At 36.4% G+C, this 20178-nt stretch overlaps 1 protein-coding gene across 1 annotated transcript; it reads right to left on the minus strand.

The window, feature by feature from the left end:
- Positions 1-3420: 3420 nt before the first annotated feature.
- Positions 3421-20139, minus strand: LOC5576932 (folylpolyglutamate synthase, mitochondrial). Its single transcript, XM_021849263.1, has 5 exons — positions 19945-20139; positions 19495-19890; positions 18323-18508; positions 5945-6905; positions 3421-3897 (listed from the first exon to the last, which is right to left on the minus strand). The coding sequence occupies exons 2-5, from the start codon at positions 19723-19725 to the stop codon at positions 3629-3631; spliced, it is 1647 nt and encodes a 548-aa protein (XP_021704955.1). The 5' UTR covers positions 19726-19890; positions 19945-20139; the 3' UTR covers positions 3421-3628.
- Between the last annotated feature and the right edge of the window lie 39 nt (positions 20140-20178).

Consider the following 20178-nt stretch of genomic DNA (forward strand, 5'->3'; position numbering starts at 1 on the left):
CGGTGGGAATTCAGATATTTATAAACTAATACTGAATTTTACGTGTGTATTCTGACATCTCAGATTTCCTTTGGAATTCCGGAATTCCTGTAGGAACTTTGGGATTCCGATAAGCATGTCGGATTTTGAATGATAATTCTGGAATTTTAAAAGCCATTCTAGGAATATTGCGTAAATATTAGAAATCTGGTAAAAACTGTAGCATTTCGGTGGGAATGGGATTCTGGTTATTAATCTCCTGGAATTCTGTGGGAATCTTTGAGACGGTATTTCTGTAAGAATCTATGAGATTTCGGTGGGATTATGTTGTGTAGATATTTGGAATCCTGAAAATCAATCTTTGGAATTATTGTAGAAACCTTTAAGAATTCGTTAATCTCCAGTTCCGTAGGAATTTCAAAGCAAAGCTTTAATATGAACCTTTTGAATGTCGGTAAATATTTTCTAGATTCCTATGGGATTTTTTTTGTGAAATCGATAAGAATTTTTATAATTTCAAAGGGTACCCTGGTGTTTTAGGGAAGATCCTCATTGAATTCTAACGACTACCATTTGTGTCACTACAATACCCATAAAAATCTCTACATTTGACATTCTAGAAATTCCAAGGATACTATCAGGAACCCCATCTAAATAAGGAGAGTATCTCAGGAACACTTAGAATTTTCGGAATTCAACATGGTGTTAAGAAAACACACGGGAGCCTCAAAATTCTACCGCAATTTTATCAGAATCTCAGTACTGGTGCTAGGAAATATGTAGTTCCTAGTTTGATAGCTGTAATCTCATGATCTCTTCATAGATTTTAAGCTATAATTCAAAAATTCATCAAACACTGGCGTTGGTGAAGACCGAAAACCACCCAGAAAATTAATCGTCAGATCAAAGAGCGATACAAGGAAGCAAAAGCAACAGAAAACGGGTGAATCGTAGAAAGAAAATTGAGAATGGAACAGGCAGTAATAGTTCAGACGCAAAAAGCTATGGAACATGATGATATGCGCTGTGTTGATAGACTCACATTCAAATCTCAATCAATACGCTTTCCCGTGAGAGCAAACTCATTACAGATCTGCTTCGCAAATCTCACGCTTGAGATTTTGATGCAAAATCACTCAATCAACTCAAACCGTAAAAAATGATTCATGAAACCCGAATGTTGTTGTTTACGATAGAAAGGATTACTATAATTTTACCAGACTAACAAGAAATTATTACCGTATGTGAGTAAACTGTGGAAATACGAGACAATGAGTCAAAAAGTTGAGCCAACTCATCCATGTTTTTTTGACTGCTGAGTTACGTGATTGACAACTCACGCATGAAAAATCTCAAGCGTGAGTTATGAGAAATTGAGTTTTTCACAACACTGGATATGCGGCGGTTTTGCGAAACATTCAATGCAATGGTGTGCGGAGAAAACCAGCGCCGTCTTACAGCGTAAACAACGACAGTGAAGGAAACTTACTGATGGATAAAACAATGAGCTTCCGGTGTTTTTGAACGTAAAATGCTGCGGATAATACTCGGCGATGAATTAAAAAAGGGCAGAAAGCAAAAGATATTGTAAGCATGAAGTGGCGAACTCGCCCAGGGCGAAAAGCCACTATAATCAAGATAAAAAAATGTAAGCATATAATATATGGCAGGTAACGTTGGGCTGGTCACGTTGTCCATATGCCGGAAGAAAGACAAGCAAATGTAAAACAGTGCAACAAAACAGACATTTTTTGCGTGTCTCAAATATCAAATTATATGTCTCTAATACATTTGGGGTTGCTGAATCTGATGCCGTTCGCAGAAATGTTTCAGCACGTCACAATTTTGAGCTACAGGTCACCAAAGTAGTATGAAACACTGGTTTCATTAATGTTTACATGAAATTTAATGTATGATTTACCATTTTTTATGATCTAATCAATCAAGCATGCTAAATGGGAATTCAACTTTCTTTTAAGATATAATTTGTTTCAAAGTTTACGATTAAACTTAGATCAAGTTGACTTTTTCAACATGCTTGAAGTCTCCATACAAAATTCTTGTTTTTTTTTATATGGCGAAATAAAATACTTCTCTAAGCCACCAAAAAACAACTTATGCACATCTAAAGTATTATAAACTTTGTTGATAAGTATAGTTTAACATATAACACATAACAAGTTTTGATTCCGAGAAAATTAAGCAAGTAAATTGCCATAGAAGCTAGTAAACTCGCATGCAACTTGGGTAAAATCGTCAAATTCTGCATTCTCAAAATTAGACGTGCTAGTTGAGGACAACCTAATGACTCTCAAGGGGGAATTTTCAAGTTTTTTTTTCAACAAAATTCAACTGAAAATGTGTGCATTACTATTACTATCATTACTATGCTTCAACCGAAACACAGTGAATATATTTTCAGCAAATAAATTTCAGTTTTGACGATGACGAATTCTACAACAAAAGTTGTAGCAATTATTTCGGAAAAAAAATCAGAGTAATCGTCTACAACTTTGTATTAACTTCAAATCCGTTCCGTTCCAAATTATGATTTTTTTTAGAAATTCTTAAGAGTATGATTAGGAAAAATTTTCAATTTCTTTTTATTTAATCAAACAGGTATTTTTGATGTAATAACTAGTAAAATTTTTTTTTTGGGACCCAGATAGCCGTAGCGGTAAACGCGCAGCTATTCAGCATGACCAAGCTGAGGGTCCGTGGGTTCGAATCCCACCGGTCGAGGATCTTTTCGGGTTGGAAATTTTCTCGACTTCCCAGGGCATAGAGTATCTTCGTACCTGCCACACGATATACACATGCAAAAATGGTCATCGGCATAGTATGCTCTCAGTTAACAACTGTGGAAGTGCTCATAAGAACACTAAGCTGAGAAGCAGGCTCTGTCCCAGTGGGGACGTAAACGCCAGAAAGAAGAAGAAGAACTAGTAAAATTTCTACAAGAATCCTTGTAGAAATTGATAAACCAGTTTTAATCGAATCACTGAGGAAGTCGATTGAAAATTATGGGAACAGTTCACACACATTTTGTGAAATATTATCACTTTAGCACCTTCGCCACGTTTCTACATTTAATATATTGCTTGTTACTCACATCTCCCCCATCTGCCCCCTAGAAGCGTGATGTAGCTGATCGTCGACTCCAAAACCATGTTTATGCAAACGTGTACCTAACCGAGACTGCAATCTACAAGCCAGCACCAATTATTTTGCCCCTTATCATTTGTTTCTGTCAACCATTTTAATTACATGCAAAATCATGAAAAGACACTCGTCTCGCTATCCCCTGATAGATGTGACTGCGAAAATAACGCCACAGAAAATTCATGTGTTCATTTGCATTTCATGTCGTGGTGCTTGTAGCAAGGTACTAAACCATAACTAGGGCTTTCTTTTCTCGCTATTATTTTAGAATACTCCGAGTGAACATTCAATTCTTGTAGAACTAGAACTTTTGCCTTGTATGTTGTTGCATAAAAGATCATCACACAACAGTGTAGTAAAATAATTGTACATATCGCTCACCTCTGCTTTCAGCACGTGCAGAAAAGATTCCACTTGTGACGAGAGCATCGCCGTCTTTCCTTGAAAATTGCTGAACATTATAGCCCTTCGCAGGCAACATTTTTTTTCAGCTGGGCGTTATCACTTGTGATTCCATTTTCAGTGCAGTCAACACAGCTCCAATCAAATGAAGGGATCCGGTTACCAAAATATCACATTCCTGATGTTGCATATAGCTATTATCGATTTGTTCAATCACGCCATCCAGGGCAGGTTGCACCGACGCTACACTAACATGCAGTGAGTTGCGTTGTTCCATTATTTCGCGCCATAGCTGAGCATTTTCTTCGCAACGTCTCATTTGTTCGTCACTGGGAAAGTTATGATTGATAGCATCTGAAAAAAAGACGAAAGGAATAATAAGGAGAAACATATTAACGGTCATTCCAAATCAATTGTACATAAAAAAGTACAAACGTTCAGTTACCGTAAACGTACCATATTTGACGCGGGTCCAAACTTGACGCATTTTCTAATTAATGTTATCATAAATTAATTCTAGATCAGACTAGCACTCAAAAATGTATTGCTTAATCTTTATTTACATGTTATTGAAGGATTCCAATCGAAAAAAGTTTATATTTGATTGATAATAGTTAAAAAATAAAATTTATTTGAAAATGCATCCGACAAGTGCGTCAATTTTTTCATTCCTTAGTGAATGTGCTAACTATTGTTGATCAATTTTCGTGAAATTATTGTGCTGTTTGACAGCAATATAATCAACAACAGTCAGTAATATTATTTTATTCATGAATTGACGTCGAAAGTTTTCTACTTTTAAGCTTTAAGACATATTGTTGTATGAAAATCTTGTGCGTCAAGTTAGGCACACAATGTTCCTAATTATTTGCTATTTTGTTCAGCATGTTTTGTTGAATCGAAAATAGGAAAATAAATATTTATGGTGCTTGCATTCAAAAAATCCGTCCGCAGAACAATCCGAGGCTTTATGTAATCGGATGTAAAGGGTCATCCATAGATTACGTCACGTTTTTAGGAAGAGGAGGAGGTTCAAGGAAACGCAACGATTCATACAAAATATTCGCACTTTTCATAAAATAAATGTGGCCAAGGTTGAGAGGGGTTGAAAATTGTACAATTTATCGCGGTTTATGGACGTCCCCTAATGTTTCAAGGAAGCTTCAATAAATGCGTCAGGAGGTGAGGTGTAGCTTCAATGATTTGTTTCGTATAATTTATACAATAGGGGGTGTGTCCATGAGATACGTGTCACAAAAACATACCATTTTCTACAAAAACCCCGCCCATTCGCCCTACTTCACACTTTTTATATGGAGCCTTCAAAAAACTTGTATGATTCGTCACATCTTGCAGAACACCTCCTTACCCCTAATAACATGACGTACTCAATGTATGACCCATATATGGTTCTCGATCTATTTCGAGGCCCATACTGCCGTTGGTTCTACGCATATTTGTCCCGCGGTCCATAAGGGTGACATAGAACATGGGACAAGTAGGCGTAGTTCACGTGTTATAAGTAACGAAGATTATCAAACGGCCATTTTTGGAACCGATTGTTTTCGTTCTAGTTTTTGACCAATTTGTCCTTATTTTAGCAACTACCTTCCCCGTTCCAGCGCAACATAGTTTTCAAATCTTTCCCTTGTTTAATATCACGACGAAGATACATTAAACTAAACAATAATGCTTAACTATGGATTGAACTCAATCGCCGGTTTTACTTTCTACACTAACTAAACACATAGCTAAAGTGACTACCGGATGACGTCATTCAAAACTTTTTCCAAAGGTTCTAACTTTTATGTCCTCTCTAAAACGCTTTTTTTCAATTAATTGAACTATTGAATACTGAAACTGTTGTATATTTTAAACTTTAGCAATTATTTGTAAGTGCGTCAAATAAGGAACATAATGCGTCAAATTAGGCACATTGAGGAATTGATGCGTCAATTAAGGAACCTAATGTGTTCCACAAAAAGTCAATCAAACATGAAGAAAAAATCGTTTAATATTTTTTTACTGATTTTTCCCTAATTCTATAATAGTTGAGCTAGTATAGATTCAAATTTCAACAAAATCGAATAGATTTAGACGATTTGACAAGTGTTTGAATTTAGAATTTTCTTAACCGCGTCAAATATGGTACGTCCACGGTAAATGTTCGCTCATTTGATAGTTGCAAAAATTCCCTAGATTTTTGTAAAATTTGCAATCCCCATGTAGGTCCTATGTACCCAGGGGTACGATAGGTATAAAAAAATGGCTTTATGCATGTTTTAAGTTAAAACTTTTAACTGAGAAAACATTTGACCAAAATTTGGTCGAAATCGGTGATGATCGATTACGCGAGCTAAGGACACGTGGAGCGGAATGAACCATAATTCGATATATTTACCTATATTCGACGTCGACTGTGAAGCAATGTTGGGAGCGAAGAACACTCTGTCGAAATGGACATGCTTAGACAGTATTGCCAACAATTTTCGCGTGTCCCGATTTCCAGTAGCATTGAAAATTAGAACCTTGGGGTTTTCCTTCCGCTGACACGACTGAAACCATTTCGAACAGATTTCGATACTTTCCACCGTGTGAGCACCATCCAAGAATATTCGCTTATTCCCCTTGTGGATTTGATGACACCGACCAGGCCAAAAACACGATTCAACACCTCGGCTGAACATCTCCGAAAGGGAACCATCGTTTCGGCCTAGCAGTTCTGGACGTGTTCGGCTGATCCAGTTCTGGGATATCTGAATGGCTAGCGATGTGTTCAGCTTGATGGCCAAATTGTTAGCATTCAGATTCGGCTTTCGTTTCCATGAGTAGGAATCGAAATCAGGCACCAGGTGAAGTTGGGCTGCCTTTTCCTGGCACTGATTCGCAATCACGTCCAAACAGCCCTCGGGTTGGCGTACGGTGAAGACATCCGAATTATTCTTTATGATACCGGCTTTCTGCCAGGCGATGTCTTCGATAGTGTTCCCCAGCAGTGCGGTGTGTTCCAAACCTAGAGAGGTTATTCCGACGGTTTTTGTCCCACGTACAACATTTGTGCAGTCGTACTTTCCGCCAATGCCAACCTCCACAATGGCCACATCAATCTTCTCTCGGAGAAAAACGTTGAATGCGAGAATTGTGAGGAAGTTGAAATAAGCTGGGAGGTCGTAGGGATGATCTCGACTGTTCAGCAAACGATTGTATATCCTCCAAAAATAGGTGGCAAATTTCGTCGAATCGATTGGAGTCCCATTCAGTCGAATGCGCTCCGTCACAGACACTAGATGCGGTGAGCTGAAGAAACCGGTTCGGTAGCCGTGAGCTCGCAGAATGGATTCCACTAGGGAGCATGTTGAACCCTGCGTGAGATAACGAAATTCAAAATATGATTCAATCAATTATAGAAAACCGGACATCTACTACAGTAATTACTTTGTTGCATATTAGGTTTAAACGACTCAACCGAAACTATTAAATTTAACATTCCCAGTTTAACCCAGTGCTAACGTACGGGCCCATAGGCCGCATCTGGCCGGCGCCTTCGTTTTTTGCGGTCCACCAAGAGTTTGAAGAATATTTTTATATCTGGCCCTTTGACTATTCTACCAACATGGAGTCCAAATATATAAATTATTCCAATATCCAGCTAATATTTGAAGTTTAAAACTGTATCACATTTTATGTTTATGTTTAAGACTATATCACGTTTATTGTAAGAAAAAAAGTTAAGTTTAATAAAATCAGCCAATTCTGCAGATATTTTGTTATTTTAAATGCTTGGAGATCATTTTACTGAAAACATTAAAAAGCGCTTAGTCCAGTCTGACTAAACACAGACCATTTCATAGGCAGAATTGTTCAATCGAGCCTCAATACATGTTTTGACATGTTGTACAAAGCTTGATTTTATCAAACATGACATCATTAATAGGCTGGAATCGAGGGGATGAATTTACACAGAACTCGATGCAGAACCCTATAGAGGATTAGACAGATTTCATGTAGAATCTTGGGCAAGATTCTTGAAGAATTCTAGACATGATTTAGGTAGGATTGCCACAGAATGTTGAACAAGTTTGTCAAAGAATCCTCATCAAGATTCAACCGAATGGATCATTAAAATAACCAAAACGGCCGCTATGGAAAGCATAGATAGCACCACAGTAGCCTTGTGTGTTTGACAGAACAGCAATGCTGTCACAATGTTGAATCCCATATACAGTGGCGCCTTTGTTTTGATGCGATGAGCACTGACAAAAACTACCTTCGATGATCCTTTGAATTCTGACGGTATTTTTGTAAATCCTCAACAGCATTCTCACAAATTCCACTGAGGATTTTAAAATTAAACTTGGATGAAATTCGGTTGGAATTCTAGGCACAATTATCACAGAATTATCATTCAAATCTGGTCAGGGATCACGAAAATTTAAATAATTTTGGATAGGTTTCTTTCCGAATTATATGGAGAATTCTGATAGAATTTAAGTACCATTTTTACATTAAAACAATACATAGAATCCTTAACATCATTCTCACGGATGAAAGGACAGGATGTCTAAAATAATCCTGGGCTTGATTCTGGCATAATCCTTAGCACAATATTTATGTGTAATATGCCAAGTAACAATTTGATGCTGCTCAAACGCTTTTACAACTAATTCAAATCAGCCTTTGTTTGAACAAAAGCTGGTCATAGCTTCCATACACCTTTGTTCAGCTATTAAACATCTAATTTCGGCAATTTTATTCAGCTTTTAGCTTTTTATGTTAGACTGTATAAGAGGCTGAATCCCGTTGATTTACGATGATTCTATTTTTAGAACAAATGCCAACCATGGAAAGCTTAACAATCGCTATTCAACAATAAATAAATCAAATCTTTATAGATTCAAAATTTTTGAGGATTATCAATGTCTCTAACAATTTCAAACACCTAGTAGAGATGGCGAAGAATAACAGTTTTGAACTGAGGGGAGCGGACTCGAACATTTAGGCCGTTCAAATTATACTTAACATTTTCCACGAGTTCGTTGTTTGGTTGTTTGTCTAGCAGGAAACCACAATCAAAGTGAAAAAGCCATCTGCATATTTGTATTAAGCACATTCAGAAAAGTCACAAAAATCACAATATTCAGAAAAGCTCTGTGATTCAAAAGGATAAACAAATTTCTCAAGGAATATTGAAGAGTGGCTTCAGAACTTTTGCAATTTTTTTTGGAAATCAGTCAAACAATATTGTGGGACTTGTTCATACTTGCAAAACGAATTCCTCCTGATGGACAGCTATTCCTTCCATGTGTACTTTTTATTACCAAACTGATTCCGGTATATTCCCGAATTTACCTAAAAAATGATACTTAATATTTCAAAAGTTCAGTTTCCAATCGCAATTCCTCCAGAAAATCATTGACATTACGCTGAAAGGGGAGCCGGATCCTATTCTTGGCACTTTTGATTCACTTCGAAAGTGGGGTTTTTAAAAGCTGCAGAGCTCATATTTCGCCACAATATACGTCGTATTGAAACGCTTCTTATTGCAAAGTTTCAGACAATTCGGCCGAGAAAAACCCCCCATGCCAAAGTGAATCATGGAAGTGCCCAAGTAGCTCTGCACCCTATTACTAGAAATTCTTCTGTAAATTTCTTTCAATAATTTTCCCAAAAATAAACAATATTGCAAATTCTTCCGCGAAATTAATCAAAAGTCCTTAAGAAATATTTCCAAAATACATCACAAATTGCGTCAAAAATTCTTGTTTTTTTATTCTAGAAATTTTGCTTCTAATCGGATTTTTGAAGAATTGGAAATAAAATTGCTTTTGAAATGTCTCTTGCCTTTGAAAAAATTTACCTATTATTGTCAGAATCCATATTCTTGGATTGAATTTTTGTGCGATACGAGGGCGGAATTTCTAGAGGCTTTTTGTCAGAATACTAGAAAACCAGAAGTCAAGGAGGGATAGATATCAAGGATAATTTCTAAACAAGATTCTGATGGAACTTCTTGAGAAATATATTTTATTTATAAAGTCATTTGAGTAGTTCTAACTATCTTGTAATTTACCTCTAGAGAAAAGATTATAAATTTTCTTTCATTGTACCATTGTCCATCTAATGTTCTACCCGCTTCAATATTTTATTGTTTCTCCTTACTTCGCATGACGCTTTGAGGAACTTCGTACAAAAAACTTTCCATACTCCAAAAAAACAACATTTCAAAGAATCTAAAAATCTTATACGTATTGTTCATGATTTCTGAAAGTCCATCAGGAAATCCTCAACAAATTTTCAAAGTAATGCACAAGTTTCCTTAAGATTTTAATTCATTAAAATCTTACATTGCGAATTTTATCACAACACATCTTCGGTAATATTCTTAAAAAGTACCAGCAATATTTCCGTGTTAACCTTCTACAGTACTGCAAAATAATCGATAATAGACCCTTCAAAAAAGTTTGTTTGGAATTTCTAATGGTAGGAAGTATTATGAAACTTCGAAGTTCATACAAAATATTATCTATGCTTTTAGTTTCCATCCCATCAGCGGAAGGCCTTTTGTTACGCAGTGTACGACAACTCGTTTGAAGTCATCCGTTGGGGATGGTTCATCATGTGGTAAATATACCGAACAATAGACGTATTTCCTGTTGAGGTCACCAACAGAAACATCGATTGTGACAGCACATAATCTCTGGTAGTTAACTTAGAAATGAGTGTAGCAACGATTGCTTTATTAAAGAGCACGTATGCGCGGGGCATGGCGCGCGAGTTTGCCATTTCAAGTTTGCTGAATGTAGCAAAAACTGGGTCATCAAGGTTACCTAGATAGAAGTTCCCTCTACGAAAGTAGGGTTCTTGAACTAGCGCCACTTGGGCTGCACCATTTTGCATGAGTCTGCAAAGATTGATCGTTGCTGTTCTTTTATGCTGAAGATTGATCTGAGCTAACCTAACCGTAGCCACTACCCAAACTAGGCAGGATTAACCTTTTTGAAATCTCAGCATGAAAAAGACCAGCAACGAAAAAACCAGATCGGTATCTATTTAAATTCGCCAAAGGCGAGAAAGCACAGAATACACTATGTAAACGCATAATGCGAATCCATATAGGTGATAATTTAAATTAAATGTCAACATATTCATAATCCCACCCTTATTAAGCCTCAGGATAGAGACTGAAGAAGGGCGGCCGATTATCTCGGAGAAACACAAGGTCACCTGCACCATTGCTCCGGGTAGCACAGGAAGGACTCAATACTGTGGAGGACGCCCTGGTGCCCCACAGGCTCCGTTTGCGGTTAGGTTTTATTTAGACCCCCCTAACCATTCATTCCTAGGCACGGTACGCATCACACCATAAATTAGGGGTCACCTGTGAGAATAAATTACAAAATCTTAGTAGATCTGATGAAAAAATTCTTCAAAAAAATCCCAAAACAATCGTAAATCTCTGGTATTTTTTTTGCGGAGAATCATGGGGAAACAAAAAATTTCTGAACAAATTACTCTGAAAATTTTAGTTTGTTAGAATGTTAGAATTCTTTAAATGTCTAATTTTGAAAAATAACAAAAAAATATATTTTCGAGAGAGCTTTGAAGAAAGGCGGGATGCTACTCTTTGATTTTAGAGAAATCTAAAAAATAATTATCAGTGAACAAATGCAGATAGGTCTGCGGAGAAATGAGAAATGAAAAATGATGAATAACATTTTCTCAACAGAATTTTTTTTAATTGCTCATGAAATTTGTGTGGAATATTACGAGAAAACCTTAGAGTTACACCAATTTTTATTGCAATTTTTTCAAACAACCCAATAGAGAAACTTTAGGAGCAAAGTTGGAAAATCTATTAGCGAATTCTCCGAAGAGTTCATGGAATGAATCCTTGCTTGGTGGTCTCGAAGACATTTTTTGGTAAGATTCCTAGAAATGTTTGTATTGTTAATGGAGAAATCCTCAGTAATTCCTGGAAATCTTAAACAAATTATTAATGAACAATTGCAGGATACTTTAAACTAACAATTGGAATTTATATGTAATAAGTACATACAGGCAGTGCGCATCGTATCTTCGTGCTGTGAGTACACGAATTCTCTCTGCTCTTGGAAGTTTTCTTAAAAACTACCTAAAGCAATAAACAGTACTTTTCAGTGCTACATAAACAGTACTTTTCAGTGCTAAAATTAAAAACGGTACTTTTCAGCGCTACTAAAACAGTATTCAGTACTATTTTCTACTATTGATCCCTTTACGATCCTTGTTTGGACTCGTGCCTTCGATTTTTCGTTGGACCCGTTGGCGAAAGCTAGCGGTGGTAATCCTTCTTGGACACCGTCTTGGAAAAAAAAACCTCTCGAAGGTCACGTCTTCTTTCGTTTATTAATTAAACATGGTATCAACAACAAACAAAAGGAAGGGTGAATCTCTGAATTCACTACTTCCTTCCAAAAAAGTGGGTTTTAAAACTGTCACAACACGTGGCAAGAATGGAAGAAAGGACGCTTCCCCGGAATGCGAACTTTCTTTCAAGGGTGAAATAAATAATTGTATCGAAATGAGCAATCAGTTCGATGCTCTAGACAAATTTTCCGATCACCAAATCGTAGCAGCCTCTAGCCCAGGCTCTTTGATTCAAGTCAGGAGGCAAAGAGTGCCGCCTATCGTGATCAGTTGTTCCGAATTGGGGGATTTAGACAGGAGATCTTGAACTCCATTAGGGGAATCAAGGTGTCCTTCCAAATCGCAAGGAAAGGAGACTGTCGCGTTTTGCCGGAAACTCTTAGAGATCGCGAACTTCTTCTCAGACATCTTGAAGAGAAGAAGCACAATTTTTTTACTTATGACGACAAAACTGAACCTTTGTTCAAAGTTGTCTTGAAAGGTCTTTTAAGTGACTATAAGTCACCTGAAGAGATCAAAAATGGAATATATGATTTACTTGGATTTTCCCCAGTCCATGTAATCATTATGAAAAAGAGAACCCAATCTAGCATTGTTCGGAAAGGGCTTTCTCAAGAATTTTATTTAGTTCACTTTAACAAAAAAGAACTAATATTAAAGCTTTAGAAAAAGCAAAACTTTTGTTCGATGTCCGTGTGACATGGGAACATTTCCAGAAACCTGGAGGAAATTACCAGAACCCCACTCAGTGCCGTCGGTGCCAAAAGTGGGGTCATGGTACAAAAAATTGTCGCATGGATGCTAAATGCATGATTTGCGAAGGTTCTTCTCACGCCAAGGACGTCTGTCCAGTGAAGGAAGATACCACTAAATTCATATGCTCTAATTGCGGGGCTAATCATAAGTCAAATTTTTGGGATTGTCCTTCACGCAAAAGAGTCGTTGAGGCTCGTGCCAGGCACTTGAAAGATAATATCCGTTACGATAACGGTCGTTTCAGGAATTTGCCTGGTAGAGTATCGAACAATACTCATTTTTCAGTTAATGATCGCTTGATTAGGAATCATACCCATCAGGAAGATCATAATCATGCTCATTCACAAACTAATTTTAATCCGTCGGGTAGCCGTTCGAATCTTTTAATTTCGAATGTATCTACCTAAGGTAAATCCTTTGCCGATATCGTAGCAGAAAATTTGAACTCCTCCCCTATTCGTACTATGAGTACCCATCCTACTTGTCTCAAATCAAATGAAAAAAAAAACCCTACTGCCACAGGTCACATCTACTCCGCCTCTTCGTCTACCGAAAATTCAAACGGGAAATCATCAGATAATGTACCCACTTCAAGTAATATGTCGGCCTCTGATTTTAATTTTCTAACTGAACAATTGAATCTAATGATTGATGCAATGTTCAAAGCTACCACTATGACTGAAGCAGTCCAAGTTGGTGTAAAATTTACAAATCAAATTGTTATTGGATTACGTTTTTCTAATGGATCCAAATACTAATTTAAATATTTTAAATTGGAATGCTCGTTCTCTGAATGGTAAAGAGGACGAGCTGTTTAATTTTCTTACAGCTAATATCGTGCATATAGCAGTTATTACTGAAACGTATTTGAAACCTGGATCTAAACTCAAAAGAGATCCTAACTTTTTTGTTTATCGTAATGATCGACTTGATGGGGTATATGTGGGGGAGTTGCAATCATCATTCATAGGCGTATAAAACATCAACTGTTTTCGTCATTTGAAACTAAAGTTTTTGAATCATTAGGTGTTTCTGTTTATTTATTTATTTACTGCTTTAGTCAGCAGGTGAAGTTCCCACCCCAATGACAATTGATTTTAAGTCTAAAAGCACAAAAAATTTAAACAAACATTTCACATGAATTAACATAAAAATTGTCTAAAATTAGACTTATTTGTTCCACGCGATACATTAAAATTAAACACATGATAACAACTACTGTTGAAACACAGTTTGGTAAATATACTTTCATAGCTGCCTGTTTGCTTTTTCAATGCTCTGGACAGAAAGTTAATTTGCTCCAAACTGACTTGCGAAAATTGACTCGCAATAAGTCAAATTTTGTGTCATTGGTGACTGACAATGCCAAATATCGGTCATGGAATAATTCTCAAAGTAATTCCAACGGCAGAATTTTATTTGATGAGTGCTCTTCAGGATATTTCTCAATTCAATACCCTGATAGCCCTACATGTTTTTCCTCTTCTAGAAATCCATCTACGATTGATTTGGTCTTAACCGACTCTAGTCATCTTTGTAGCCAACTGATTACTCATGCTGATTTTGATTCTGATCATGCCCCTGTTACATTTCAAATATTCCATGAAGCGATTCTCAATCCTATCAGCTCCACTTTCAATTATTTTCGATCCGACTGGAATATATATGAAACATTTATTGACTCTAATCTTAATGTTAATATTCCTTTACAAACTAAACTTGATATTGACAATGCTCTTGAAACTTTAACAAATTCCATTGTTGAAGCCAGAAGCATTTCAATTCCAAAATGTGAAGTAAAATTTGAATTCGTGATTATAGACGATGATCTTAAACTCTCGATTCGTCTTAAAAACGTGAGGAGAAGGCAATTTCAACGCATTCGCGATCCTGCTATGAAAATTAAATGGCAGGATTTGCAAAAAAAAATCAAGTAACGTTTTGCACAATTAAGAAACAAAAATTTTGAAAATATGATTTCTCAATTGGCCCCTGGCTCTAAGTCCTTTTGGAAATTATCTAAAATTTTGAAAAACCTCAGAATTTGTTTTCCTCTTTCAATGCGCCAATACCGGCATTGAAAGTGGAAAACAAATTATTACTAACTAATTGCCAAAAAGCTCAAAAACTTGCTATGCAGTTTGAAAGCGCGCACAATTTTAATTTAGGACTTACTAGTCCAATTGAAAATCAAGTTACTCAGGACTTCGAAAATATTCTCAATCAAGAGAACGTTTTCGAAAATGCCTGTGAGACTGATTTGGAAGAAGTGAGAACTATTATTAAAAAATTCAAAAATATGAAAGCTTCTGGCGATGATGAAATTTTCTACATCCTCATCAAGAAACTTCCAGAAAATAGCTTATCATTTTTAGTTGATATATTCAATAAATGTTTTCAGTTAGCATATTTTCCTGACAAATGGAAACATGCTAAGGTTGTTCCAATTTAAAAACCAGACAAAAATCCTGCAGAAGCTTCTAGCTATCGTCCAATCAGTTTGCTTTCCTCCATTAGTAAACTTTTTGAAAATGTCATTTTGAACAGAATTATGGCAAGTGTGGGACAAAATTTATATTCTCGCTCTAGTCAACTTTTTGGATTGCATTTAGGTCCCATAACAACTGTACAAAATATCAGCTCGATCGGAGAAACTATATTTTAGCGGAAGCCGTTCAAAGTTTGTATGGGATTTACTATGGGAAAACTTACTTTTGCAAAGAAAAATCGCCAGATGTCGCCCATTGACCTCTATAAAAATTCTGAACACAGACCTCGATAGATATTTTTACGATAAAGAATATTGCCGAAGACCGCGAAACAATCTGACACTTGTGGAAAAAGTTATTCAATGAAAACCTATTGGCAAGGCGACGTTGATTAACACGTAAAGGAATAACAATAATAACAAAATCGGGCAAAATTTCCGAATAGTCTGTGCTTAATAACTTTTTTCGCAAGCATCGGATTGCTTTGCGGTCTTCGACAATGTTGTTCATCGTAGAAATACCTATCGAGATCTGTGTTCAGAATTTTTATAGAGGACAATGGGCGACAATCTGTCGATTTCTCTTTGCAAAAGTAAGTTTTCTCATAGTAAATCCCATACAAACTTTGAACGGCTGGCGCTAAAATATAGTTTCTCCGATCGAGCTGAAATTTTGCACAGTTGTTATTGGACCTAAATGCTATCCAAAAAGTGCACTGGAGCGAGAATCTAAATTTTTCATATAACCATGTCCCAGGCTAATGATGGCCCACATCAACGAAAATTCAATTTTTACCACTCATCAACTTTTACGTGTAACAAATTTGATCCGTTCCAACAAATCTGAAGGCTATTCTACTGGTCTTGCTTTTCTAGACATAGAAAAAGCATACGACAGTGTTTGGCATGAAGGTTTGATTGTAAAATTAAAAAACTTTAATTTTCCAACATACATTGTTAGAATAATTCAAAGTTATCTGTCAAATCGTACACTTCAGGTTAATTATCAGAACTCCAGATCTGAAAGCCTTCCTGTAAGAGCTGGTGTTCATCAAGGCAGCATTTTAGGACCAATATTATACAATATTTTCACATCTGACTTACCTGAGTTACCTCAGGGATGTCAAAAATCCTTGTTTGTGGATGACACAGGCCTCTCCGCCAAAGAACGAAGTCTGCGTGTCATCTGTAGTCGATTGCAAAAAAAGTTTGGATATTTTTTCTTCATACTTGCAAAAATGGAAGATTTCTCCTAATACTTCCAAAACTGAAACCTTCAGGTAGACATGTTGTCACAATGAGAGGGGTTCCAATAAATTGGACAGATGAAGTTAAGTAGGGTCAGGCGGGGCAAGATGAGCACCCTAAGGATAAGCGCGATTTAAGCCTTCTTAAACGTTATTATTTTGGTAAAATTGGTAACCATCCTTATCTTTTACATTATTATTTTGACCTCCAACCATTAAAAGTTTTAAAAAGTGATAAATAGTTTTCCAAATAACACTTTAAAAAATAGCTTTTTTATCATCGGTCAAAAAAACTGCGGGGCAAGATGGGCACCCCTATAAAAAGATGCAATTTACTAAAGAAAACTATTATTTTTCAATGCTTGCAATATCCCAAGATATTATCTTTAATATCTGATAATATTTATCTTCAACTAGCTTAGTTTTTAAAACTTTTATCAGAAAATAAATAACTTTTCATAAATTGCTAAGATTTTACTTAAAAAACGATTAAATTTGTTGTTTGTTTGTTTAATTTTTAGAAAAATTGTTTTGTGCAAAGAAGATACCGTAAGTCAAGCTCACAGCTAAATGTGGTTCTATAATTTCACACTTTTACTTAATTTCGAGCATGGTGCTCATCTTGCCCCAAGGGTGTAAATTTATTAATATAACCAAAACAATTGAAATATTTTTTAAATTTGATTAAAAGTTTTGCTCCTGATTATCTACAGAAGATTATTCTATAACTATATGGCCAAAAAACGTATGAATTAATTTGTTTACGCAACAAAAATATCACTTTTAAATGAACCAATCTTATATGAAAAGGTAAATTTTTGGACTTCTATGTATTTTGGACAATATTTACGTTGTGCTGTTGATTTTTTAGCTGAAATTTATGGCCATCATATCAGTTTAATGATATTCATCAGAACCCCAAATAATGTATTGAAAAAAAATCGGTAGGAACGACACAAACTAGGGGTGCCCATCTTGCCCCGGATGCTCATCTTGCCCCACATTCCCCTATCTAGGGCTCATGCTAGATAAGAAATTAACTTTCAAAAATCACATTGAGGACATTCAAACCAAATGTAATAAAAATGTGAAATGCCTCTATCCCCTTATTAATAGAAAATCAAAACTTTGTCTTAAGAACAAGCTTTTGATATTCAAACAAATTTTCAGGCCAGCCATGTTGTATGCTGTACCAATATGGACTAGCTGTTGTAATACCAGGAAGAAAGCTCTGCAGATGATTCAAAATAAAATTTTGAAAATGATTTTGAAGCTTCCTCCCTGGTATAGTACCAATGAGTTACATAGAATATCCAATGTTGAAACATTGGAACAAATGTCAAATAAAATAATTAATAATTTCAGGCAAAAATGTTTAGGTTAAGTTAGGTTAAGTAAATTAAAAACGTTTTTTTTTTCACTTATAAGCAGGTGAAATCAACTCAACTGTAAAAAATCTGAATTGCTACGGCAATTGAAATGTTATATGTTGTTAACGAAATGTTAATAAAATCTTAAATTTGTTTTACCAAATTAGGATGATAGTGTTGTCTAATAACACAGAACACCTAGATATAAGAAATGAATGTAATGTTTGAAATGATACTAATAAAGAAATTAAAAAAAAAGAAATTCGTTTGCATTAAAAACATGGTCACTACCTGAATAGTGGCGACCAAACGATAAAAATTGCAGCGGTTCTCAAGAATTGTGTCGTGAAAATTCAATGTATGGCTTCGTTTTCTCTGCACCTTAATGAATTGATTCATCATCGTACACATGTCACTTCATGTATTGAAGGGCTTCCCCTACTTAACGATATTTACGATACTGAAATTGAAACCATACAAATAACCACATCTACCAACACGCACAGACTTACCTTGCCTTTCGTACCGGAAATGTGAATAACCGGAAGATGATCGAGTGTTTCCAGCGAAATTCCTACTCGTTGCAAAAACTTCACCGTCTCCTGAATGTGGATCGAATCCGCCGTGTGAGTCCTACTTGTCGAACTTTGAAGAACGCTATAGTTCGATTGCAGCGAGTTGAGGGCTTGGACGGCATTCTACGAGATAGTAGCGATTAAAGGTTCAGGGTCAGATACTATTCAAGGTGTGTCTGAAATCGTTATCAACGAAAAAAATGGTCAAGAATTTGCCATCTACAATTCGAAAAATCAAGCGTGTGCTAGAATAAGGGCGTAAGTCGCATGATCGATTTCTCTTCATCGATCCTCTCTTCCGTTAATAAAGACGACAAAACGCAAGTTTGTCAGCAGTTGTTCACCTCAGGAGGCAAGATTGCATTGCTGCCTAGCGTCCTGAAGTGAAAAAATGCCAACAAGCCCGCATCTTGTCACCTTTATTCACAGAAGAGAGGACCGATGAAGAGAAATCGATCATGCGACTTACGCCCTTATTCTAGCACACGCTTGAAATGTAGTATTTTTCTCCGTAAATTTAAAAGTTACTTAACGAGGTGTTCGAAAGTTATAGCAAATATGCAAATGATTCAAAATATTACCAAACAGTGCAGTCATTACCAATTTGTATACCAACCAATTAACCATCAGATTTGCATTGACGTAGCATTTTAGGGGGGAGGAGGGAGTCTATGATTTTGCTACGATCCATGTATTAAGTGTGGGGAAATATGCTACGATGGGGGAGGGGGTGTCGAAAATTGGCCAAAAAAATGCTACGTCATTTATGGACGCTGCCAAATGATTTTCTATATGATTTCCTCGACGAAATGTTTTTAAATTTACAGAGGATTTTGGATGTCGCATTTTGAATGTTTGAAATTGATAATGATGCACTGTTAGGGAATATTTGGAAGCGTGTAAATATCCCTTCCAAAAAAGCACAAAACATTCAAATCACGAAAACATTCGATTCCATTCTTGAAATATTTTCAAATTCACGAGGGAGATTCTGAAATACTTTATCTTTCGAATAGTAGGACTTTTTTCGATAATTACAATTTTAGACACACCGTGCTATTCCTCTCTTCTTCATGCGTCACAATCAATCGTGTTTTTAAGAATCTTACCTCGTAGTTTTCCTGGACAGGTTTCTTCGGTTCAACAGGATGATCCCTCGTGCCCAGTGGAAGTGACACTGGCTGGACACCACCTTTCACGTTGGACGAAGGCTTGATCGGGCTGGAAACGACGGCACTCGTGGCCGCAGCGCGTGTCGATGTTTCCAGTACCATTTTGCGACTGCAGCAGCGTAAAGTGGTGGGCGCAATTAGCGCCAATTGATGGGAGCGCAGTAGCATTATACCGCGTGTTTCTTAGCTCTCCTATTCGTGGGTCAACGCGAAATGTGATGACGATACAGCACTAACACAGATTCAGTTCACCGAACGCCTCGTGGGAAATGCGCTTCAAGAGTTTTTAATCGAACCTTGTGGTAGTGCGAAGCAGTGTCCTTGGGCTGGAGCCTAAAGAAAATACTCAACTCAAAAGCTATTCTAGCAGCAGTACACTCTACTTACTGAATCGTCTGTCTGGCCGAACAAATTCACAAAACACCAAATGCGAAATTATGAGTATTGTTTTCCCAAATTGCACACTTCTTTTCGAATTTCTTATCAACGTACGGAACTTAAGAGAAAATTCCTTATCAGTAAACATGGCTTGATATTTTGTAAACAAAGATGAGTACGCGAAGTACATAACGGATGAATGGCAGATGACGGAGTGACAGTATGGACCTATGCATGAGTTCA

This window comes from Aedes aegypti, chromosome 3 (genome assembly GCF_002204515.2).
Source record: "Aedes aegypti strain LVP_AGWG chromosome 3, AaegL5.0 Primary Assembly, whole genome shotgun sequence".
Lineage (NCBI taxonomy): Eukaryota > Metazoa > Arthropoda > Insecta > Diptera > Culicidae > Aedes > Aedes aegypti.

Excerpts from the sequence above, each read along its gene's own strand:
- LOC5576932 (XM_021849263.1), bottom strand. The coding sequence starts at position 19,725 with ATGCTACTGCGCTCCCATCAATTGGCGCTAATTGCGCCCACCACTTTA. Across the intron at positions 18,509-19,494 it reads CTGTCCAGGAAAACTACGAG|AATGCCGTCCAAGCCCTCAA; the intron begins GTAAGATTCTTA and ends ACTATCTCGTAG. Across the intron at positions 3,898-5,944 it reads ACAGTCGACGTCGAATATAG|ATGCTATCAATCATAACTTT; the intron begins GTAAATATATCG and ends TCTTTTTTTCAG.